General features: G+C 50.6%; 2 protein-coding genes across 3 annotated transcripts; one reads left to right on the top strand and one right to left on the bottom strand.

The window, feature by feature from the left end:
• The first annotated feature begins 51 nt into the window (after window positions 1-51).
• LOC137591288 (plakophilin-4-like) lies at window positions 52-17,044 on the top strand. 2 transcript variants are annotated; one of them, XM_068309189.1, is made up of 22 exons: window positions 52-258; window positions 867-1,080; window positions 4,652-4,764; window positions 4,969-5,003; window positions 5,561-5,677; window positions 5,959-6,107; window positions 6,606-7,047; window positions 9,688-9,858; window positions 10,418-10,619; window positions 10,691-10,823; window positions 11,236-11,449; window positions 12,381-12,564; window positions 13,310-13,427; window positions 14,078-14,272; window positions 14,359-14,532; window positions 14,625-14,775; window positions 14,867-15,059; window positions 15,129-15,213; window positions 15,297-15,414; window positions 15,498-15,629; window positions 15,760-15,833; window positions 15,906-17,044. In XM_068309189.1, exons 2-22 carry the CDS (start codon window positions 925-927, stop codon window positions 16,161-16,163), a joined length of 3,414 nt encoding a protein of 1,137 aa, XP_068165290.1. In that variant the 5' UTR covers window positions 52-258; window positions 867-924; the 3' UTR covers window positions 16,164-17,044. The 2 variants fall into 2 exon arrangements, with proteins under 2 accessions (XP_068165290.1, XP_068165289.1); XM_068309188.1 differs by having other exon boundaries at window positions 5,549-5,677.
• A 91-nt stretch (window positions 17,045-17,135) lies between these two features.
• On the bottom strand, window positions 17,136-24,453 carry LOC137591289 (kinesin heavy chain-like). The gene is made up of 25 exons (XM_068309190.1): window positions 23,779-24,453; window positions 22,923-23,010; window positions 22,769-22,842; window positions 22,338-22,442; window positions 22,168-22,216; window positions 22,027-22,082; window positions 21,853-21,940; window positions 21,633-21,757; window positions 21,444-21,548; window positions 21,221-21,369; window positions 20,994-21,142; window positions 20,724-20,923; window positions 20,581-20,649; window positions 20,297-20,503; window positions 20,027-20,179; window positions 19,757-19,954; window positions 19,576-19,687; window positions 19,436-19,494; window positions 19,245-19,354; window positions 19,060-19,161; window positions 18,928-18,988; window positions 18,771-18,842; window positions 18,377-18,698; window positions 18,192-18,293; window positions 17,136-18,107 (listed from the first exon to the last, which is right to left on the bottom strand). The coding sequence occupies exons 1-24, from the start codon at window positions 23,902-23,904 to the stop codon at window positions 18,208-18,210; spliced, it is 2,865 nt and encodes a 954-aa protein (XP_068165291.1). The 5' UTR covers window positions 23,905-24,453; the 3' UTR covers window positions 17,136-18,107; window positions 18,192-18,207.
• Window positions 24,454-24,572: the final 119 nt, after the last annotated feature.

The raw sequence follows: 24,572 nt of genomic DNA, 5'->3' as shown, positions 1-24,572 counted from the left end.
GTGCATCGAAGCCCCACACTGGATGAGAGGAAAAACTGCACGAGGAGCGTGTGGGCGATTTCGTGTCCCCGTTTGTTTGTTTGTTTGTTTGTTTGTTTTGCGCGTCGGCGCGTGACTATTTAGCGTCTTGTTTGTTTGTTTGTTTGTTTGCGCGTCGGCGCGTGAGGGATGTAGCGGCTGGAGGGAGGGAGACGATGGATGCGTAACGGGACGGATCGAGCCAGCTGTGGCCTGCCTTCTCACAGCAACATCTGGCCGGTGAGTGTGCCCTGACAGCCGCCGCCGCTCGCCGGTAACGCGGCTTGATCCACGCTCACACACCGTGGTGAGGGGGTGTGGGGTGGGGGGGGCGACGACACCGGGTTGCGCTCCAGGACTCCGGTCCAGGCGGGTCGGTGTGACCTCGTCCTTGGCTGCCGGATGGTGGTGGAGTGACGGATGGGCACGTTTGACCAAAGCCTGTCTGGATGTGATCAACGCTGCCCGTGCAGCCTGCATGCGCACCTGCAACGCCGTAACCTTTAAGGTAAAGAAATGCCACCGCATGTGAGATAACATGCACCAACAAAGGGTTAAAGCCCCCTGTCAGCCTCAGGATGGATGTTATCACTGTGGATCCCAGCTGACATGTTATAGTGAAGCTGCATTAAAAGCCACACTGGAGGTCTCCATGGTAATATTATTCTAGAGTAAGGTCAAACCCATCACCAAGAGGCTCCGCAGCTCTCTAGAGCTTTAAACAACAACAGAGCAGCACGGAGGTTAAGGTCAAAGCAAAGCCCCTCGCAGGATTATTCTAGTGATAAAAAGTCCTTTTGTCTGCGTGAAGTCATTTTCACGTTGGTTGTTGTGTCCTGCACCTACAGGGTCCGTCAGGGCGTCCACAGCAGCCAGCCGGCTCTGGACTATCTCGGTGAGGTGGAGATGGAGGAAGGGGACGCCGAGGGGGAAGGGCCCGTGGCGGTCAGAGAGGGGCCAAGCGGTCACGGCCTCCCGCAGAACGCCAACACCGCCGCGGCTGCTGCTGCCGCCTCCACCACCACCACCACCAATAACCTCCTGGCTTCTGTCAAAGAGCAGGTAGGAGGATTTTGTTGTTGTTTACACCTCAGATTTAATGGTGGCGCTCAGATTGAGGGTGTTTCCTGACTCCTGGTGAACCGTTTGTCTCACGGTGTGCACCCAGGAGGCGTGTTCAGCGGATACTTACAAGCCAATTACCTTCCTCTGTCTGATGAGAGGGCGTGGCTCTCCTGTGGCTCCACCCCTCAACACATAATAAACCACGTGATCCATTCTAAATTAGCCGAGCGAGTCCCGATTATCTCCAAAGGCGCCTGACGTATAATAGATCTCCACCCTGAGCCGCCTTTAATTCGTCTATTAAATTTCTTAATAATTATAATTACATTCCAATTTCCTCAATTAGGACTTTCTCCCGTCGTTCTGCACCCACGAGAACCCCCTCCCCCCCCCAGACGTCTCTCGACAGTCTTCCCGTGGTTCTATGATGTAGTTTAATTAATGCATGACTGACATATTTTTTTGGAGGGGGGGGGCTGACTTGTTCATACAGTCGGAGATGTTGACATGTTTTCCTGCCACTACGTTTTTGTTTTTTGGGGTTTTTTTTTTTTTGCAGCTGACACTCGCTGCAAACGTCAGATCTGCTCCATATTAATGGGGACAATGACAACAGAGGAAGCTCCTCTCCATCTGTCTCCTTCCCCGCTGATAAAATATCTCATCAACACGGGACACTTCTCTTAATTATGCCATGGACAGTGGCCATGTTCTTCAACTTAGTCCCTGAGTGTTTGACACTGAATTTGACACGCCGCTATTTAAATCCTTATGATGTCCAAGAAAAGAGAATCTGCTTTTACTTTTTAATCCGCGTGATTCCTCGCTGCCAAGCAGATTAAAACAAAAAAAAAAAAAAAAAACCCCCTCTTGATCAAACATTGATGAATAAAAACCCTCATTTGAGTTGTTTACCTGGTGATCCCAGCAGCCGTTCAAGAGAAAAGGCCTGATTCCTGCAATCAAGGGGAGGGGAATGGCGATAACAAGATATGAGTGATTACTTGTGAACAAAACAGAAAAAAAAAACCACACACACACCCTGCGCTATACAGCAATCCTCAACTTGGACGCAAAGATGATATCGTGCAGCTCGTCTGAGGCGGTTTGTCGAGGCGGTATATAATCAGACGACTTTACCGTCGTCTGTGTTGAGATGCAGGGAAGCATCAAATCTACCGCCTGCAGTTCCTCTGCAGAAATGTCAAATTAGACGTGCTAAATAGAGCACATCGGTTCTTGCCTGCCATTCTACTGCAGGCCCGATGTTTTCTCCGCTTTGCTCTCATTTAGCCCATTAAAATTAAGGCGAGTGATCGACATGAGCGGGGCGAGGACGGGGCTGACTCGGAGATCTGCTTTTTTTTTTTTTTTTGCCTCCCTGGCAAACACAGGGTGATTGATTAGATGTTGGGACAACAGCTTGCAGCCAAAACGCTCCAAAATGAAAAATAAGATGTCTGTCGCTGCTTGTTTTCGCATCGTCCTGTGAAACCTAGAATGAAATATGCCCCCGGTATCAGATCTAAACAGTTTACAGAGCTGTCAAAATATGAATTTTTAATGTGCCAAGGGTCATTTTGTGCTTCTAAGGCTTGCTTTGTCCAAAAAAGAAAAAAAAGAAAAAAAAGTTTGACATCCTGTTAGCTTAGCTGAACAGATGCTACCGGCAGAGATTCTTATTCAGATTATCCGAGATGAAAAGATGCCCAACAGTCCTTTTTATAATGAAATTAAACCCACATCCAGGTTCCGATGAGACATGCGAGCCTTGAACATGGCCGCCCTGAGGGGTTCTGTTAAAGAGACTTAAAAAAAAAAGAAAAAGGATCCGCCTCTTTATCCGAATCGAATCCGGAATTCGCCTTGGCGCCCAAGATTCATGGGAATTATTCAGGGTTTTTTTTTTTTTTTGTGACATCCTCACAGACTCCTGCCTGTGAAAACCTAATGATAATAAAGCTCCGGCTGCAACGTTTCTAAAGGAGACAAGCAGGACCGGACACAGTCAGACCACTTCATGTCAGAGTGTAACAGAATCTTCCCTCCATATTCCTCTCAGGACTTGCTCGGTTGCCGATTGGGGGTGGGGGCGGCGGTGGTGGCTCTCGGGTGTAAAAAGACAGGGTGAACGTGACGCATGGCGGTGCTGAAAAAGAACATGCACGCTCAGCAAAACACAGGGTAGCGCGACGGAGGTGGGGGGTGGGGGGTGGGCTCAATAAAACAACAACAACTGGGCCACGTCAGCGCTCTCCATGCTCCGGCGATGAGCTTCAGAAACCCTGAACGCGCCGCCAACGCAGATTTACCAAGCATGTGGATGATGGATGGAGCTGCATGCACGGCGGCGTTTCCTGGGAGTCGAAGGGGGTCACACGCTGAATATAAGGGGTTAACTCCCCCAAAGCCCCCACTGTTGGCCCGGTTTTGTCACAGGAACTGCTTGAATGCATGCAGGCCTGGTAGACGCTAGTCCCCTTAGAATTCTGTCTTGATCCACAGCGTAGAAACTCAAGTTCGTATCCCTAAAAATAAAGATCTTTTTCCTTTCCATCAAAGGTGGGCGTGTGAACAGACTGAGGAGTTTTAATCCATCTATATTTGTTGGCAGACGGTACCAAGCTAGAGGGAGAAAGCAGGAAGCGCGGCGTCCTGGTTGCCGGAGACTGTTGTGGGTGTAGTAACTAGAATTACACGGGTCAGACCGTCGAGATAGGATCCTGCTGACAAACCTTTATTTTGTTATTCTCCTAGAGAACAGTAGAGAACGGCCACTTGTGTTGTCCACCTTCTAGGATTGACAGGAAGTCATTTAATATCAAGTCTGACGAGTTTCTGGCGTGGACAAACATCCTGAGAGCAAGAGAAATGAGTTTTTTTTCTGCATCAAGCCGGTGTTTTCAGCCTTTAACGGCGATTTCTCCCTTTTAAGATGGGCGAGCGGCGACATGCGGAAACTAGGCCGAACATTTCACGGATGTCAGAGATGCAGTCTGGATAAACCCGGCTGTGATTAGACACGGGGGAGAGACGGGAAAGGCAAGGAGGTTTGAGGTTGCCGCTCGTCGCACAATAAACTGGAGCGAATGGTTCCGAGGGGGGCCCCCAGCTGGTGCTGGCAGCGCCAGACGTCACGGGGGACCGATTCTTCCCCTGGAGGGCATGCGGTACCCGGGGGGGGGGGCTGACACGAGGAGGCCAGTGTGTTCCTGTCCCGTCTCTGCAGGAGACGGAGGAGCCGAGAGCAGCAGTGTCAACTCTCCACCCGGGTTTCATTCATACTGTAGTCGATGTGCTTCTCCCACCAGACCTCATCTTGTGTTTTCATTCATTCACTTCCTGTTTTGCCTTTTTTTTGATAATTCATTTGTTGTTGCGTGATGTTTTCAGTTCTTCAATACTTTCGCTCCTTAAAAACTTTTTCTTCTGAAAATCAACATTTTATTTAGTTGTAATCAAACACGAACGAAAAATCACCGAGCCAGTGAAGGCATCACGAGGGGTCACATGACCTTAAATACAATACAGCTTATTGAAGAGACACCGCCACCTTCACTTCCTGCAGGAGCTCCAGTTTGAGCGACTGACTCGGGAGCTGGAGGAGGAGCGCCAGATCGTGGCGAGCCAGCTGGAGAGATGCATGCTGGGAGCCGAGTCCCCGGCAGGAGACAGCAGCAGGTGGGTTTGATAACAAGATGCATGTTTCCTCATCAATACTGCATCTCCTGCAAAAACAAATAAAACACATTAGCTGGTATTTTGGCACGAAGGATCATTTTAATGTTGCATATTCTTCATTTAATTCTTTTCTTTTCTCTTGAAAACACTTCCTGGACTTGTCGAATGTCAAAGAATGACTCTGATTTCGTTTTGTTCTCATAGCTCATCAGAGAAGTCGTTTGCGTGGAGGTCTGCAGGTAGGACTTCCTACTTTTACTTTCAACATTTATCACGTGGAGATTTCTGGGTTTTTTTAAGATTGTCGCTCCAGATTTCAAATTCAGGAGGTCAGGTGTTCTTTTAAAGCTAAAATGATGCCAAATCTGCACAATTTGACTTGAAAGCAAACATTTATTCTCATGTAGAAAATTCAGTTTAACTTCCAAATGGCTGAAAATTGCCAGCGTGCAGCGGAGGTCGATGAAGCAAAGCCAAACGATGTTTCCTCTGGTGTATGTTGAAATGGACCCATTTACTATTCTGTCAAGGTTAACCGCTGTGACTCCTAACTCATTCCTCACTGTCCGCATTCAACGAAACAAAAGCGCAGCTTTAAGATCCTTTATTCTTGTGTTTTTTTAAAAGAGTCACTGCAATGTTTTTGTGGGGTTTTTTTCCCTCAAGAACGCGAGGATTAAATCTCCAAACAGATTTATCCTCGGTTCCATTTGGAAAGGATAGATGTGTGTCTAAATATATATGCCTCACGCTGGACGTCGGGCTGCTTATAACATGAAAGCAGATGGTTTGGCAGGAGGAGAGTCAGGGGGCGGAGTCATGGAGGCGTCTGGACGTCCCGGTCGGCACCTGGAGGCGGAGGAGGGGCTGTACCTGCCGGAACCGGACCGCGCCTCCCTGCATGACAGTGAGGGTCTGTTAAATGTACACACCTTATGGTCTGACGTCTATAGTGTGTTTAGGTTTGCATGAAGTCCGTCGCCTACACTGCTGAACTTTTAGAGTCCGTATAAAAATATCCCCACGCACCCGCTCCTTGTCGTACAGAAGAAAGTAGGGCATCCCGGTGAAGCTGTGCAGTAATGGAGGTTGTTCCAGGAGGAAGGCTGAATGCAGAAGAAGCATGAAACCTTAAAAAAACCACAGATCACATCGCTAGCGATGCTTCCTCTCCCTCTCTCCTCTCTCGCTCAGGAGGTCACTCGGCCCAGATGACCTCGTACTCAGACAGCGGCTACCAGGACAGCAGCGTCAGTTACTATAGCAACCAGAACGTGGTGCGATCGGAGCCCAGAGCCTCCATCTCCAGGAGCCCTCGAGCCGAGGGCCAGGCCTCTGGGCAGGTAGGAAGAACTCCTGGTTTGACGTCGTCTGAGCTTCACCCCCAAGAATTAACTCCTAACCTTCATGCTGGAATTTTGCATATTTATAATTTGACGAAGATCACACACACCTCACTGTTTCATATGACAAATCACATCCAGGCTGCTTCCCACATGCAATTATTTTCCCGACTGTCACCTGGAATGTTTTTGTGCGTAATACCCCACCCCCCAGCCCCCGGCGATGACGGGCGTAGACGCAATTACTGTCATTAATGATGAAGAACATCGCTAAAACCTTTTAGTATTAAACGGAGCCGTACCTGAGAATCGCTGCGACTCAAAACGCTGTCAGCTGCTTTCATTGAGGTAATAATTATATGTGCTTTGCATGATGGGTAAAACAGGAATGACAGCTAATAGTGAGCCCGTTTGAATTTCTTTAAACCAAGCAGCTTGTGGACGTCCACGGATTCCTCGGTTGTTAATTCTGAACCTCCTAAAACTGTGTTTTCTCAGGTGTCGGGTCGGATGCTGCGCCGGATGGCCTCCCTGCCGTCCAGGAGCCAGTCTCCAGGATGTGGGACCGCGGGAACCGTCTCGCCCTCCCGCATCTCCCTGCGGACGTCTCTCGGCAGCGCCTACGATTCGCCCATCCTCTCCGAACCCAAACCCCTGGCAGCCGTGTTCCCGGGGACCAGCATGCCGCCTTCATGCCCCTCGCCGACCTCCCCGATGGATGCCGTGCAGGCCTTGGGCGGCGGGGGAGGAGGCGTGTGTCGCCTGGGCTCCACCCTCTCCCTGGTGGAGGGGAGGGGCTTGACAGGGCGTTCCGGGATGACGGCGGTGCCGCAGCACTACGGCTCCACGCTGCCCAGGCAGAACCAGCCGCTGGCCTACGGGGCCGACCCCTACGGCCTTTACCAGAGGAGCGCCCTGCCCCGCCCGGACAGCCTCATAGGTCAGTCCCACCACCATATATGGTCATCTTCTTAGAATCACTGGACCTCACTGATGGCGGTTTAACCCCTGAGGGGGGAGTTCATTCAGCGACATGATAAAAGCTTTACACACACGTCTCTTCATCTAATGCGACTCCAGATCTTTGTGACAGCGGTTTGGTATTATATTACAGTATTTTCCGCACTATAAGGTGCACCTAAAAGCCTTTAATTTTCTCAAAAGCCGACAGTGTGCCTTATAATGAAAATGTTTTTGGAATATGTCACTCGTTGAAGGTGCGCCTTATAGTTGGGTGCGTTTTATGTGCAAAAAAAACCTCACTGAAGGTGTGCTTTATATATGAAAGTGTTTTGGAATGTGCTGTTCATTGAATATGCGTCTTATAATCAGGTGCGCCTTATAGTGCGGAACATACTGTACATAAGATAATAGAACTCATATTGAGTGGAAGGTGCAGCCTTGTTCTCCACTCTGCTCCATCTTTCAATCAGGTAGAGGTCAGTTCACCCCAAGAGATGCAACCGGGTCAAAGTCTGGACCGGAGAGCTTCAGTCACCTGATGGAGATGTGCAGCATTATTTCCTCTTTCCTTTGTTTCCTGTGGACACATGACTGATTTAATATTCCTGCACACTGAGCTAGGCTTCCTGTCCCTCTAAAGCGGAGGGATTTATTCGATAGAGCTGCGTGTTGCAGGTGCTTTTATCTCAGGGAGCTCCTTAAATGGACTTTTTTTTTTTTTAGTCAAATCGTCTTCAGGATCTGGAGGATGCTGCTGCTGGGATTGATCTGACCTCGTTTGATGCTCGCCAAATATGAAAAATATGGAATGTAACGTTCGGAATTCAGATGTCATTCTAATCTGGCCGTCTAGCGCTTCATCCCCATTGTAAAAAGCGCTTCTTCATGCATATTCAAATAGACGGCGGGGCGACCAAACCCCGTCAGAATCTATTGATCTTTACATGAAACTGGGGAAAAGGGAGGAAAAGGGAAGCAGCAGTGTGTTCCAGTGTTTCCTCCTGAAGTATTTCAAAGCCCTGTTTGGGACAATTAATATTCATGAAGTCGTGCAGAGCATCATTTTGTAACTAAAATAAATGATCAGAGATGTTTTTAACGAAGTACAGAAACACATTCGATTTAGCAGGAGCTCATAATTAAAGCACCTCGTCTCAGTTATCATACTTCACACAAATACGAAGACCAGCCGACTGGTAAACTAATGGCCTTTTGCTTGATAAATGCATTCATTTAGATCAGCTGTTACCTTGGCAACAACCTCCCCCCCCCACACACACACACACCCCCCAGGGTTTGAAATGGAACATGTGCATTTCAAGTCGATTCGGTCGCATCAAACCAGACGCCGCTCCGGGTTTCATGATCGTTCATTCGCCGTCAGCGACTTCACCGCTGACACAAGGTCACGATGACGTTAAAACCTCAAATAAACGATGGAGCCGAGAGGATGACAATGATGAAGAGGAGACGTTTTCTGACATCCCTGGAAATCCATCCTTTGACTTTGTGGTAAAGACAACTGAAGCTGGATTAGAAACTTGAGAGGGGATTATTCCTTTTGCTTCCAGGCGGTTCAATGAATCTGGTTTTCAGTCGACTCTTCTGACTGATGTTCTTCAAAAACCAGCTGCGCTGAAGATGGATGCTGGAGACCAACACATCTCTCGCAGCTTGTCCTCTCTGGTTAACTTCCTGGCCGCACGCTGCCGCGCCGGAGGATTTATCGTCGTGGAAGCGCTGCTGATGCTGCAGTGATGCAGATTTATTCCTCCGTCCTGTCCTCTGTCACTTTGCTAAGCCGCTCCCACTGACCCATATAGATGGGTTTCTATCACAAAGCCCTGCGAAGCATCAGCATGTGATTATCAGCTGACGCCACTTGAAGGCTTTATCAGGCTGTGATTAGTGATGCCTGCTTTCATTTTCCCCCGAGCGTCATGTAGACGCGCGTCAACAAAATAAAATGCTTCCCTCCCGTCCTTCGTTGCCGCTAAGTGGCCTAATACGTAGGCTAAATCCTTATTCCCAGATCTCCTGCAGATCTAGCATAATCTCAGATTACAGGCAAATAGCGATAGATTAAGATTAGGCTCTGAGCATTGGTGGGATCCAGGTGAGCAGCTAAAGCGTTTGCATAAGCTAACAGATGATCTGTGCTGTTCTGTGGAGCCGAGGGAAAGCCACCAGCAACTTCCAGGATGAGGACCAGATTGCCAATCCTCCACTCTGATCTTCCCAGATTAGAGGAAGGAGAATCCTTATTCTCTGCTCGTTTTACTTCCTGATTCAGATTGACCAAGGAGCTTGGTAGAGCGTCTTTCAGGTGCTGGAGCCAGGGTTATGTTTGGTGTAATCTCCGTTTGCATGGCCTCACCTACAGATTATCAGTACGGGAGCCAAACAATGCCATATGAACGCGATTTGAGTCAGATAGAAGGAGTTTTTAATCCAGCGTCTGCTGGTTTTATGCAGCTTTTTCTCGTGCATACTCACAAACGTGTTTATTTTCTCCACCAGTCGGTCTCTTATCTGGATTTTGGAGGAGCTGGTGGGGGTCTAGGTTTGTTATTTCCTTCTGTTCAACGGTCTTTTATGACTTCCTGTCTCCCTGCAGGGCTTCACAGCTCCTACGCCGCTCACGCTGGGCAGATCGATCCGGAGCTCAGGGCGGCGTTGTCCCCTGACTGTCACATGACGCCCGTTTTTGATGAGCCAACCTTCCACAGTCCCCTGTTCCACAGCCCCACCCATGACCCCCAGGGCTCCCTCTACAGGAACAACACAGGTACTGCCGCCGTTGTGTTGTGTCAGATGCGCGACGCGTGAAAATGTTCCTGCAAAAGCAACAAAAACTTTTTGCACGCTCACAAATATTTTTCTGCTTGTGAACATGAGTGAGACTTTGATGTTTTTACAAATTCAGACATTCGCACGCGTGTTTTCAAAGAACTCAGAGGTCGATAAACAACTGTGAGCTTCTAATTCCGCGAGATAAAAATATTAGCGACCCCGTTTGCTTCCAAAGGAGTGAAACCAGCTCACATCCCAGACTTCATGCACACTCTGAAGATTATTTATCTGAAAGTTAGCAGGCAGAGGAAGTTGCTGTTATTATCGCTCCCTGAGGTCTGAACTTAATTAGGCTTAAACCTTTCATGTTTGTCTGCCGCTTCTTAATTGAAGCCTTCACAACAATTTAAGCCGAAAGAAAACTCTGCAGGGTCCGACGGAGACATCTGAGGAGCCGTTTCTGTCGAGTTGGGATTAAAAGCCGGTTTTTAACTGGCTTAAAACGCTTTAAAGGGCCTGTGATATATTCTGAAGTGTCCTCCCCTCCCCTTCAGGTATGGGGACCCTCCCTCGGACCAGCAGCCACTGCGGCACGCTGCCGTACCAAAGAAGCAGCTACGGGCTGAGCACCGCGGCGCTCTACGCCGACACCTACCGGGTCTCCGGCGAGCCCGTCTTCACCCATCGCCACTCGGGACTGGCGGACCGGGTGGCCACACGCACCCCGTCCATAGAAAGCATCCATAAGGACCCCCGGTAACCTGTCGGGACACATCAGGAGCCCCATCTGGTCTGAACCGGTCCTGACAGTCTTCCTCTCCCTGCAGGGAGTTCGCCTGGCGTGACCCCGAGCTGCCGGAGGTCATCCACATGCTGCAGCACCACTTCCCGTCCGTCCAGGCCAACGCCGCCGCCTACCTGCAGCACCTTTGTTACGGAGACAACCGCGTCAAAGTGGAGGTGAGGTGACAGGACAATAAAAATACCAGGTTTTGGTTGATTCCTAACTTCACAGGAAACAGGAAGCTGTCTTAAATCCCTCCCGCATCGACTCAGATCTGTCGTCTCCATCGCTTTACTCTCAGCTTAGGGTTTCAAATCTGACTTTTATTTTTTAAGCTCCTCGCTGCCAAACCGGGAGCCAAAGCGCCATCTGCTAAAATCGAACTTTAAATAACGCTGGCGCCAAATGTTCCAACTCTCCGACACGCTGGAAGCGCAGCGCCCCCCTCCCCCTCTGCTCCGCACAATGGAGGCGTTCATCTGCACCATCACACACCAGCAAACAGACGTGTTATTTTAGGGGTTTTTTTAGCTTCACAGGTAGAAGATAAAACACAACCGTGACCCCCGTCTCTCACCTGGTCTGCAGGTGTGTCACCTGGGGGGGATCCAGCACCTGGTGGACCAGCTGGATCACAAGGTGGCCGAGGTGCAGAAGAGCGCCTGCGGGGCCCTGAGGAACCTAGTTTACGGCAAAGCCACCGACAACAACAAGGTGGCGCTGAGGAACTGCGGCGGCGTTCCCGCCCTCCTGCGTCTCCTCAGGAAAACCACCGACAACGAAGTCCGCGAGCTCGTCACCGGTGGGTCCGGCGGGGTTTGGTGTTCCACACGCCTTTTTATTCTTCACCGTGAAATAGTGCAAAAAAAAAAAAGTTTGTTTCATTTGTGTTTTCTTGCTAAAAATCGCTGCCGTTGTTCAGCAGAACTGGGTTCAGAGATGACATCTGGTGTCTGTGATTGTTCACCGCAGATCAATGACACCAACGTAAAAAGAAGAGAGAGCCTGAAATCTAAAAATAAGATCAGTCGGTTTGAAGCTCAGGCTGCAGGTTGTTTCAGTTATTTTAAGAGCGCCGTGGAGGAGGGCGTGTCTTCGCCGGCTTCAGAACGCCTCAGAGGGGTCGTCTGTCCGGGGTCTCTGCAGAACGGTTCTGTTGGGTTAAAGCTGAAGGGGTAAAGTCAGGTTCTGTTGGCTGCTGGCTGACTAGCTGCTGGTTGAATAGCTGCTGGCTGACTGGTTGCTGGCTGACTGGCTGACAAGCTGCTGGCTGACTGGCGGTGCTTCATGTTGTGTGGGAGGCGAGAGCGGCAGCGGCTTCAACAGTCAGCAGTCTGTGTTGATGGAGGAGCTGCTCAGGACAGATGCTAAGCTGTCAGGCTTCGAAAAGAGCTGAGAGCTGCAGCAAGCCACACAAACCACAGCTGAAACTGAGGCTGAGGCTGAAGCTGAGGCTGAAGCTAAGTCTGAGTTTGAGTCTGAAGGTGAAGCTGAGGCTGACGTTGAGGCTAAGGCTGAAGCTGATATCGATAGAATACCGACACTGGTTGTTCACGGTCATGGAGGTTGATAACGGATACCTGGAGACACCTCACAGCTTTACTGCTGATTGGCTGTTACCTGTGCCGTGTTTCTGCGTGTAGCCAATCAGATGGCGCTGTGGGCGGGACAATGCTGGAGAGGTTCTGCTCCGTCCAGAGCCAGAATAACCCCGTTTTAAACTGACTCCGCAGGCGTCCTGTGGAACCTGTCGTCATGTGACGCGGTGAAGATGACCATCATCCGTGACGCCCTGACCACGCTGACCAACACCGTGGTCATCCCCCACTCGGGCTGGAGCAACGTGTCCCACCGGGATGAGCACAAAGTCAAGTTCCAGTCCTCCCTGCTGCTGCGGAACACCACCGGCTGTCTGAGGTGAGGGAATCAAACGCACCCTCTGCTTCACACGTAATGATAGAACCCGAGGAGGTCCACGGGGGTCCGTTTGGATGAAGAAATAATGACCAATAACAAACATGAACTGAAGGTTTTCACTTCACCTGTTGAAGAGTGTCAGGAGGAGGTCAGGGGCTGTGATTGGACGTCGTGTCTTCATGGTGTGTTTCATGGTGAACTGGTGAAAGGACCACACTCCACATGAAGCCTGACAATCAGCTGAGGTCATTCAGGCCAGTTGGATCCGAACCCATCATCTCAGCTGCTGGATGTTCATTCACACCTACAGTATTGATGCAATAACATGCATGTCACCACATTCACACACGCACACACACACACACACACACACACACACACACACACACACACACACACACACACACACGCACACACACCAGCCTCTGCAGCGTCTCTGCTGCAGAGATGCTCTGTGTGCACACACACACGCCTCTGGCGTTCCTCACCATTCAGACCGAGGCTGTAGATTAATAGTATAGAAATGCATTGTGGGAGTCGTGTGCTGTTGTGCAGTCTTCTCATGCCAGCGTTCCATTAGCAACGGCCAAAGCCTTCTATTGGAGGATCAGCTCCCTCCTTTACTGTATCCGGGCAGGTTTTTAAGCCACCCTGTGGGGGGATTCACACACTGCAGCTCCGTCTGAATTCATGTGTGTGTGTGTGTGTGTGTGTGTGTGTATGTGTGTGTGCGTGTGTGTGTGAGGAACCTGAGCTCAGCAGGGGAGGAGGCGAGGAGTCAGCTGCGATGCTGCGAGGGTCTGGTCGACTCGCTGCTTCATGTTCTCAAAGTCTGCGTCAACACCTCCGACTACGACAGCAAGGTGCTGCAGGGTTCATTCATCCATACATATTGATCTATTGATCTATTGATCTGCAGGTCTAGATTCCTATAACACATTCATCTACATTTTTACCACTGATAGAAGCAGGGAGGTTGGATTGGACCATCATCAGTACAATCTCCAGAGCACGTGATACCTTTTACTTATAGGACATTACAGTCATAATTCTGCACATAGGAAAATAATTTCTCCTGAAAGAAGTCTTTGTAAATCAAAATATTGATCTCCTTTGATCCATTATCTCATTATCAGATGTTATGAGCAGCCCAGATCCAAGAGCACCTTCGTTGTTTCTATGATTAAGAGCATGATAGCTTGCACGCTTTTATTAAATGTTCACAATCTTATAATACTTTGTGCAGGTTGTGTAAAAACGTAAAATGTGAAAGCTGCGTTCCTATCTGACAGTTTGTGCTCGAATGGAAAGGGAACTAACTGACTGGGATCAATATTCATTCATCAATAGTGTTTAGAATGATTAGAATCACCCGAACAGGATATACTGTATGTATTACTGTGGCGCCCCCTAGTGGTCAGCAGTGCATGGCACCCATCTGGTACAAAATATAGAAAGACTGGATCGTGTTCTTCATTTTTGAATTCACTGAATTCAAAATGAATGTCTGCAGATTGTGGAGAACAGCGTTTGCACCCTGAGGAACCTCTCCTACCGGCTGGAGGTGGAGATGCCTTCTTCCCGTCTCCTCGGCAACCAGGAGCTGGATGCCCTGCTGGGCTTCTCCTCCCCGGCCAAGGAGCTGGATTACCTGTGCTGGGGCAAGAGGAGGCGTGGCAGGAAGAGAGGGGGCTGGCCAGATGAGAAGGTGGAGCTATATCTGGTTTCACTTCAGCTGGTAAAGGAGAGTGTTTTAGACGTGTGTGTGCAGCTTTGTGTTTGTGTTTTGTGCAGTGGGACGGTGTCACGCCGATCCCAGGGTTCTCCCAGACCCTGAGGGGGGCGGAGCTGCTCTGGCATCCAATGGTGGTGAAGCCGTACCTCAACCTGCTGGCGGAGAGCTCCAACCCCGCCACGCTGGAGGGCGCCGCTGGATCGCTGCAGAACCTCTCTGCTGGAAACTGGAAGGTTGGGGCATCCATCACTGAACCGGGCTTTCTGTAGGACAGGAACATTTAGCAAATGAAACCATGTGTGTGTGTGTGTGTGTGTGTGTGTAGTTCTCATCCTACATCCGGGCTGCGGTGCGTAAGGAGAAAGGTCTGCCCATCCTGGTGGAGCTGCTGAGGATGGACAACGACCGGGTCGTCTGCTCTGTCGCCACCGCTCTCCGCAACATGGCGCTGGACAGCCGCAACAAGGAGCTAATAGGTCCAAACAGGCAAAACACGCCCAGATCCGTACAGAAAACATAGTTCTGACCAGTTTGAGTGAAGTCCAGATTCTGTGTGTCACCCTGAAGGAAAGTACGCCATGAGGGACCTGGTCAACCGGCTGCCCGTCAGCAACCCGTCGGTGCTGTCGGACGACACGGTGGCGTCCGTCTGCTGCACGCTGCACGAGGTCACCAGCCGCAACATGGAGAACGCCAAAGCCTTAGCCGACAGCGGGGGCATCGAGAAGCTGGTGGACATCAGCAAAGGACGAGGGAAAGGGTAGGAAGGACACGTGTGTAGACGTGGATCAGCCGGGCTGGGCGGTGACTCACGTGTGAGATGTTGCAGGTATTCCATGAAGGTGGTGAAGGCGGCAGCTCAGGTGTTGAACACGCTGTGGCAGTACCGGGAGCTGAGGAGCCTCTACAAACAGGTTCCTCTTGTTTAGTGTCAGAAGATGTTCCACACAAGAAGAGCTTCTTCTCTTTGTCCTCACAAATACTCGTGTTCACTCAGGACGGCTGGAACTACACCCACTTCGTCACCCCCGTCTCCACTCTGGAGCGAGACCGCTACCTTTCACAGCCGACCCTGCCCACCAGCCCACTGCAGATGTCGCCTGTCGTCCAATCAGGTGAGCGATTCCAGCCTAAAAATGAGTTTAAAATACAACAAGTCTTACAGTGAAAAAAATTGGAACTGTTTTTGTTCCTCAAGGCGGTAGTGCAACATCCTCGCCGGCGATGCTGGGAATAAGAAGACACAGTACAAACTACCAGAGGGCGCAGTCATCTATGCAATTTGACACGTATTATGGAGACAACAGTTTACACAAGCAGCAGCACACAGGTGGGTCCCGGCTGGTGTTGGGGTGTCCCTCAGGGATCTATGTTCGGACCACTCCTCAAAGCTCACAAAGGGTTTTTAACATCAAACCATCAATCATGTTGACAAGTCGACTTTACTTTTTCAACTTCAGGGTCTGAGAAGAAAACTCCATATTTCATTAGGACGTATTCCTCCCAGTCAGGAGAGGATCTGAGGAGGTCCCAGGTAAGAGAACCCCCTACGTTTGGCGGAACCAGGTCTTTGGGTCAGTCCTGACGTTGCTCTTTTGTCTTCCAGCACACAGAGCCATTCTATGATGAACCCGACAGGAAGAACTACAACAGCTACCGAATGTACCTGTCCTCCCCTCAAGGTTACGGAGAGGAGCCCTACGAGGACGAACCCGTCCACCTGACCCCGTCCTCCCCCGACGGCTACGCCGGCCAGTCGCTCCGGTTCAAAGCCAACACCAACTACGTGGACTTCTACTCCACCACACGGAGGCCTTCAAACCGGGCCAACAAGTTCAACGGCTCCCCCGACTCCTGGGTGTAAAAACCAAGCGGACAGTGTATGTGTTGGCCGTTTGTTTCCGTGGGTGTTTGTTTGTGTGTGTGTGGAGGCTGCGTGACAGAATGAAGATGCATGTGAATGTGTGTGCATCTGTGTTGAAGCTACTGAATGAGCAGGGCTCGGTTTGCAGCGTGCAGCTTCTCATGAAGTTCTAATGCAGATAAGTGTGAACCTCTTGTGACTCCAGAGACCTGGAAAGCAAGGTTCCACTTTCTTTGTGGTGTTGTCACCTTTAACATCCGAGGCAGCTTTTTCAGAAGGTGATCTTAAAGAGGAAACCCCGCCCCGACCTTGTTGTTCACCAGAGTGTTTATTGAGGTCGACTGATTTCATTCTTCTCTGCAGTAACAGTGTGCAGTCTGTTGGCTTTATGACATTAATATTGTTCGCCGGCATCTTCGTAAACGCGCGACAAAAGGAACTGAAAACTGAAGATCCGTCAAGAAGGCCACACCTGGGACAAATACGATTAACTCAGATATAAATCTATTATTTCTCCTGGGTGTGGAGACTCACAGAAGAGAACCTGTAAAGACTGGGAGAACGGGGGTTACACCTGTAACCCTTTGCTTTTCAATATGTTGGCCAAAAGTGCAGTATCTCATAAAGTATGTGAAATATGTGACAAAAACACGTGAAACTCTATTTGTACAGATGCAATGGTTTAACTGTCCTGTTATATGGTTGTATTCAATGTGTAGAACTTTATATGTGGTTGTGTGGAGGAGATTTTTCTATTATTTATGGATTATTTTTATTAATTTACTCGTGACCCAACCAAAATCTGTCTGTTCTGTCTCAACCTGATGATAATGTGCAATGTTACAGAGGGAAATATATGTATAGGGATTAAAGATTATATCTGGAAGTCATGATTTGCACCTTATTTTGACAAAACCATGAGCAGAATGAAAGTTAAATAGCTATATCTTTATTAGCATTAAATGCAGGTAGAGTCAGAGATATGATGCAACAGTGAAAACTGAGATAAATTAATGGAGTATAGAAATAAATCCTGTTTGTCCTCCCTGAGCATGCCTTTTAAACAAGCTCCTGTCCGTGCAGTACATTCGGTTATTGATCTTGAGAGTGCGGCCACCCCGATCACTCAGAAACAATCAAAGGTCAAACGAACAAACAGCTCTCAGCAAAAAAACCCCACATGCTAACATAAGGCATTCTGGGAAGGTCCCACTGGGAGGAGACGCCAGGGTGGACCCAGAAATCATTACATTTCTCATCTAGACTGGGAATGCTGGGACACATCAGGATGATGAGATACCCTGGTGATCCTGCTGCCATCACTAACCCCACCTTGGATGAAAGGAGGAAAATGAATGGAAAGGGAGGGGGGGGGGCAAAAAGAAGATCTTAATGTGTTTTAAGGAGGAATTTGCTGCAATCCTGAACAACTGATTGGCTGATCAGCGTCCCTGCAGGACTAAACGGACAAATCCTCTGAACGTCACCGCATCCTCAAATTGTGCGGATGTTCAAATAAATCCAGGGAAGGAATTTAAATGTCATGACTTTTTTACTTTTTGAAGAAAAAAGTCCCGTTTTTAATTTAGGTGATTGTCAAAGGAGGCAGCAGGAAGTGAGGAAAGTGATCAAACACGTCATCTTTTATCTGATTTCTCTACAGAAGCTCGGGTCCTCAACCTCAAAAGTTCCCTTCATTTATTTTACTGCATAATTACAAAACAAATCTAACCAATAGGAACAGAGAACTGATTTGATTGGTTCCTGATAGATTCGTTTACATCGTCTGAGAGGGAGGGGCCGTAAACGTCTACACCGGGGGAGATGAAACATCTTTAGATGTATGTGACAGTCTGTCATGGTGTCCTCTCATTGGTGCTCCAATGGTAAGGGGTGGGGCTCGTGGTTCCAGGTGCGGCGGTGGACATGCGTAGAGTTGTTGGTCTGCAGGAAATAAAGCTCATATTTTCTGTTTTCACAGTTAGAATGTTGCTCATCTGAAGCAAAACGAACGGATTTCGAACTCACAGCGTTAGTTGTTGGTTTAGCTGTGGCTGTAGACGCCGCCCCCCCTGATGGAGGTGCTGATGGGGGACGACAGCGGATGCTGGCCCGGGCGAACCGGCTTTGCTGAAGTAAAAAGAACAAAAAAATTCTTTGTTTATTATTCTATTTGTCTCAATTTTAAATCTTAAATCTGACATGGTTCTCACCGATTTGGGCAGACAGCCCCCTCCTGGCCATGTTCTTGGCCCGGACGGCCTCCTTAATTCGATCCACCTCCTGCTGGTAGCGCTTACGGTCCCTCATGGCGTTCTCCTTGGCCTCCTTCAGGGCGTTCTCCAGGGCTTTGACTCGCTCGGCCGTTGCCCGCAGACGCTTCTCCAGCTTGGGCAGCTCGCAGCGGAGGTCGGCGTTATCCCGAACCAGCTGCTTGTGCACCTTGGTTAGCTGCTCTAAGTTGTTCTCCAGGAAGGAGATCTTCTGCTTTTGGGCCACGTTTCCAAGCCCTTCCTCACAGTCCAGCTCCACGCTCTGAAAACACGGAACACGGGTTCAACACGGAGGGTCCGCAGGTAAGCCACGCCCACTGGAAGGCAGGGGTACCTTTTTGACCCGCATGGTGAGGTCCTGAACGAAGAGTTTGCGCAGGTTGTGAAGAGTCTGCAGCTCTCTGGCCTGTAGATGAAACAACGTGGATGATCAGAACGTTTAAGGAGGTGATGTAAGAGGAGGAACTGAAAGGTGATGGTTCTCCACTCACCACCGTCTCCTCCAGGCCCTTCAGGTCGTCCCTGGCCTGCTCCCTCTGTTCGTTCAGCAGCCTGGACAAAGTCATCTGTTAGAGCCACCATTCAAACTCACATCCCCACATCACACCATCAGACGCTCCTACATGAGCTTCTGCAGCTTCTCCTCCTTCTCCTGCTCCTGGGCCTTCAGTTTGTCGTAGTCTGACGCGTGTCTCTCCTGCTCCAGGTGCAGACCCTGGTTCAGGCTGGAAGAGGAAGCAGAGAGGACAGAATGAAGAAGGGGATTCCACCACACCGCTCCTCTTTGTCTCGCCAATGATGTCCTTACTCCCTCAGCTCGTCCAGCATCCTCTGCTTGTCTTCGATCTCGTCCCGGAGGCGACCCAGCTGCTTCTGGTGAGCCTCTCTGTGGTTCTCCAGCTGCTCCGCCAGCGTCTTCTGGAGACATCAAACAAAAACACACACTCAGGTTCACCAGACTGCGTCCATCCAGGAAGATTCAGGTCCACCTCTCCTCACCTTGATGTCTTCATCTCCAACCAGTCTGCTGATGTTCTGCTTCTCCTCGTGTCCTTTCTCTGAAAGCACCACAGAAGACACGTTCACCACTGATCGGCGGATGAATGAATGAACGTCCAGGATGTGTGTGTGACCCTGACCCTGGAGTCGAGCGAGCTCCTCGGTGAGGGCGTCCTGACTCTCCTCCAGCTGCCTCTTCTTCTGCTCCATGTTCTGCATGTAGTCAGTCAGGGATCTGATCTTGGCCTGATGCTGCAGACAAAGAGGAGAGTTCAGCCCTCTCCCCTGAGAGGGATGTGAAGTCGTCGGCAGAGACGTTACCTGAGATACGAGCAGCTGACAGGAGCCCAGCTCCTTCTCGTTGGCCTGGATCTTGCGCTGGGCTTCGGCCTGAGTGCTCTCCAGCTGCCTGCCGCGGTTCACCAGAGACTTCACCTCTGACTTCATCTTACAGATGTAGAGGCGAGCGGCGGTGAACTCCTCCTCCACCGCCGAGCCGTTCCCCTTCGTCTCTGACGACTGAGAAGTGGAGGTGGAGTTTAGCCCGCGAGGGGGTTGACTGGTTAGCGTGTGCACGTGTTTCTCTCTTACCGCCGCCAGCTTGACGTCACTGGTGCCGATGATGGCGCCGATGTCGCTGAGGTCCCGCAGCAGGAGGTTGAGGACCTCGGAGGCTCTCTTCCTCTGCAGGCCGTTCAGCTCATGCAGCTGGCTGAGCTCCTTCTGCACGGCCGACAGCAGCGTCTGTCCACCACACACACACACACACACACACACACACACACACGCACACACCATCACGTCACCGACGGCTCCTCCTTGCTGTCCGGGGGTTTTCCGATGAGGAGGACGCTCACTCACCGCCTTCTGCTGCAGCTCCTCGGTCAGCTGAAGGTTGATCCGGTCTCTCTCCTCCACCTCTTGGCTCTTCTGGTCGTAGTTTACCGCCAGCTCCTCCAGGGCCTGCAGCACCTCCTTCACCTCCTCCTTGGCCAGCTCGTTGTCCGTCTGCAGACGGCAAAGCTCCTCCTGGATCTTCTCGTAGTCGCGGCGCGTAGACGCCAGGAGCTGCGGGGGAGATCAGAGTCGACGTTAAAGCTGAGCTCTCCTTCAGGCAGACAGAGGAAACACACAACAAGTCCAACCTCCTCCTGGTCCATCATCTGCTCCTTCAGCTTCTCGGCCAGCTGGCTGTGTTGGTTGATCTCCTCGTCCTGTGGACGTGATATTCGGTTAAATCCTTCTTCTCCTGCTGTGATGACGGATGTCAGAGGAGGACCAGACTCACCTTGTCATCCAGCTGCTTGTACAGGTTACTGATGTCCTCCTCGTATTTTCTCCGCTCATCGCTGGTGACGGAGACTCCTCCTCCTCCTCCTCCACCTCCTTCGGCAGCCGACAGGTTGTCGATGATGGGCGTGTTATCACACGGATCAGCGTTCTTCTGATCTTTAGAGCTCTGCTGCTCCTCCTCAGGAACGTTCTCCCCTGGAACGAAACCCCCTTCCTGTTACTGAGACCTCCTCAGGAGAATCCAGGAGGATCTCCATCAACTCACCGTTTCTCCAGCGACTGAGTTCGGCCTCCAGCCGCTGGATGACGCTCTTCAGATTCTTGTTCTTCTCTTTCTCCTTCTCGTATTTCTTCTTCCACTCCTCAGCCGTCAGCTCCAGGTTCACCGACACCGTGTTCTTGATGGTCTTGGCTCTGAACCGGAGATAGAGTCCAGTTAGTTTGGGCTTTTGAGTCCATCAGATGGGAATCAAAGGAGAAAAAGTGTCATACCTCTGTCCGAACATGAGGGTGGACTTGGTCTCGGCCTCGTTGTAGACGGACGGCGAGCAGCAGATGATAATGGTGGTGCGACAGTTCCCGCCCAGAGAGTCCTGGAGGATCCGTGTCATCTTACTGTCCCTGTAGGGCACGTGTGTCTTCTGCAACACGGAGTCACACACATGAACTTCAACCCTCACAGACGTGAGCGAGGATCTCACCGACGCTAACCCACCGTTCCTTCAGCCAGAGCTGAGATGACGTTCCCCAACGCCGACAGAGACTTGTTGATGTTCTTGGCCTCGTCCAACACAGCGCCCTCAGCTCCCGTCTTACTGACCTGCCCAACCAATCAGAATGCACGTTTCACCAGGTGTTACCCCCCACCCGGCAGCCATCACCCGTTGCTGGAGCTCAGGAGCACCTTCTCGCTGCCCGCCAGGTCCACCAGGTAGAGCTTCCCAGACAGCTTCTTCTCCGTTTCCACGTTTTCCTGCTTGATGTTGATGAGGAAGATGCTGTGGCTGCGGGAACTGTGCTCGTTCATGTCTGTGGGGAGACGGATTCAAAAGTTTCCACTTCCTCTCTTCTCTACATCTACGAAGATAGAAGATCCTCATCAAGGAGAAAGAGGAGCTACGTACTGGTTACCGCCACATGTCGGTTGGCTTTGCCCTCGTCAATGACGTCCATCACTTCCTCCGGACTGGACACGAATCGCTCTGTACATCCCTGACACACAAAAGAGTCACCATGGAGACCAGGCATCTGAAACATGACAGCTGAGAAGGTGACCTTCACAAAAAGTTCATGCCAACCTTCACGTACGGCACTCTGTTCTTGTCCTCGTGCACAGAGAGGTTCGTCTTCGACACTTCAGACAGAACAAGCATGGTTTTTATAAATAAAATAAAACGATCGTCTATGGAACTAACTCCACATAAGTTGTCTTTCTTTACCGTCCAGTAAGTCTCTGATCTTGTCCAGGTAGATTTCAAAATAAGACACCTGCGGACAGAAACTCCAGACTTTTAATTTGTACTTCATCAAACACAACCATCATCTGCCAAGAATTATTATTAATTATGAGACGTAATTATTTTAGATCAGATGAGTGAACATTTCCTGCCTTGATGTGAAACTCCAGGTTCTCGTCCATGGAGTAGATGTGGTCGAAGATGTCGTGGGCGATGCGGGGGATGATTCCCATCAGCTGGGGGTCGTGCAGTTTGCCCTGAGCTCAGCAGAGGAGACATGTGAACGGGTTTAACGTTTGGAGCGGATGGGGCTGGGGGGGGGGGATTAAATGTGACTAATCTCCACTGCAGACTCACAGATCAGATCTGAAATGAGGCTGTTGTTTGGGAGGATTAATCTACCAGCTGGAGGAAACCGTCAGAGAATCAAAGTTCTGAAGCCTTTGGAACTCACAGATTTGGGCTTCTGGGTGTGTTACCCCCATCAGGGTAGTTAACTCTCAACAAGCATGATTGGATTTATTATTGATAGAACATAAATCGACTGTGAGCCTGGAGCTGGATGATCGGTGGACTCCCTCACCTCCATGGTGTGTGTCTTCCCGGAGGACGTCTGCCCGTAGGCGAAGATGGTCCCGTTGTAACCACCCAGAACATCTGGAGCAACACAAGGTCACACCAAACTGTCATGGCGTCCATTGAGACGTGCAGCAGGGTCAGGCGTTCAGCCTCCTTACCTTTGACGATCTGCTTGGCGCACTGGTCGTACACGTGTTCCTGTGACGTGTTGGGGGGCAGCACGCGGTCGAACACGTAGGGTTTGTTCTGTTCAGAGCGACACAGGACGCGGTTAGCGACAGCTGACAGATCAACGATCAATAAACGCTTCCACTTCAGGACCCCCCCCCGGCGGGCGACAAGAGCAGCTGGAGGCCGGACCAGCTTCCTGAAGGTTGTTGTCATGCCAACGGAAGCCCTGTGGCCTCCAGCTCTTCCAGAGTGACCATCCATCAACCGTCTGAGGTGGTAAAGCCTCTTTGTGGAGAAAAGCAGCTCTCAGCACTCGAAGGCAGCAGCAGACGTGAACATTTGCACGTTTCTGTGGTAGTTGGAGGTCAGCTGGATGGATGATGGAGGACGACAGACTGTCAACTGGGACAGAGTTAGGACCTGAATCCACTGAAGGAATCCTATAGTTTCACGACATATTGTCTCCTAAAATGACAATAATAGATGAGAATAATGCTGCATTCAAGTGCCGGTGGGAAAACACCAACCCAGAGCTTCTCTGGTCCCTTTATTTCCAATCTCCATAAATTCAAAGTGATATTTCCTGACGGAGCTTTGACTTGCGGTTTCATCCTATCTTTTAAAAAATATTAAAACTAATTTAAAACTCTTAATAAGAATATCATGTAAACGCGTCCTAAATCCACGCCACAGGTCTGCTGCAGGACCACTGCGCACCCTGCACCCCCACCCTACACCCAGCTCCATAGAAACAACATTACACACACACACACACACACACACACACACACACACACACACACACACACACACACACACACACACACACACACACACACACACCGTTATGACCACCGTGTCGTCCTCTTTGAATTTTGGGATGTACTTGTCTCCTCTGGTGATCTCGGCCTCGTTCAGGGGCCTGAATCGACACATCACCCTCACCCCGCACTCCGACGCATCCATCATGTCTGCTGCGAGTTCTGTTTACACCGCTCCTGCAAATGATGCGGGTACAAACAAATAAACAAATAACAGGGGGGGAGGATGGGGGAGAGGTCGATGACCAGTCCGATTTAAGCAGGGTGGTACCCGCAGTGGGGATCAAGGGCCGTCCGGCGGGGCCTCGGTGAGGGACTGCGCGTCCACGACCACAATTAATAAAAGAAGGGATTCAAACCATCACCATCAGCCGAATCGCGTCCCCGTGGATAAAACACTGGCCCAGCTGGCCCCCACGCCACTGGAAAGTTTCGGGACCTCCTCGTTTATCCGATGTGGAACGCGCCCTTCACCCGAGCCGAATGCGTCCGGGTTCCCTCGGCTGCGCCATGGCCACCCCGGATCCACCGGTCGGTCTTCGGTGAACGGAGCCTCTACCCGCGGCGGTGAGACGTCTGCAGAAGGCGGACTGACGCAGGTCCTAGCGGCGGGGGCGAACGTCGTGAGCGCTGTCCGGTGTGCAGAGCCAGGAGACGAGACGCAGAGACCGCCGCATCGTCCTGCCTTCCCAGCAAGGCGCGCTCCCGGCGCGATGACGCGGCGCGCGCCCGGGCCTTGCATCAGCACCACCGTCACTCCGGTGCACGCGCGCCCCACGCGTGATTAATGTGTGATGAATCACGGTAAACATTAAG

Source organism: Antennarius striatus, chromosome 24 (assembly GCF_040054535.1).
Source record: "Antennarius striatus isolate MH-2024 chromosome 24, ASM4005453v1, whole genome shotgun sequence".
Classification (NCBI taxonomy): Eukaryota; Metazoa; Chordata; class Actinopteri; order Lophiiformes; family Antennariidae; genus Antennarius; species Antennarius striatus.
Note: the sequence above shows the minus strand (reverse complement) of the source record. Positions and strands in the feature narration are given on the sequence as shown.

Excerpts from the sequence above, each read along its gene's own strand:
- LOC137591288 (XM_068309188.1), top strand. The coding sequence starts at position 925 with ATGGAGGAAGGGGACGCCGAGGGGGAAGGGCCCGTGGCGGTCAGAGAG. Across the intron at positions 11,450-12,380 it reads AGTCCGCGAGCTCGTCACCG|GCGTCCTGTGGAACCTGTCG; the intron begins GTGGGTCCGGCG and ends CTGACTCCGCAG. Across the intron at positions 15,214-15,296 it reads TGAGGAGCCTCTACAAACAG|GACGGCTGGAACTACACCCA; the intron begins GTTCCTCTTGTT and ends GTGTTCACTCAG.
- LOC137591289 (XM_068309190.1), bottom strand. The coding sequence starts at position 23,904 with ATGATGGATGCGTCGGAGTGCGGGGTGAGGGTGATGTGTCGATTCAGG. Across the intron at positions 21,549-21,632 it reads ACCTGGCGGGCAGCGAGAAG|GTCAGTAAGACGGGAGCTGA; the intron begins GTGCTCCTGAGC and ends TTGGTTGGGCAG. Across the intron at positions 18,989-19,059 it reads GAGAAGCTGCAGAAGCTCAT|GCTGCTGAACGAACAGAGGG; the intron begins GTAGGAGCGTCT and ends GACTTTGTCCAG.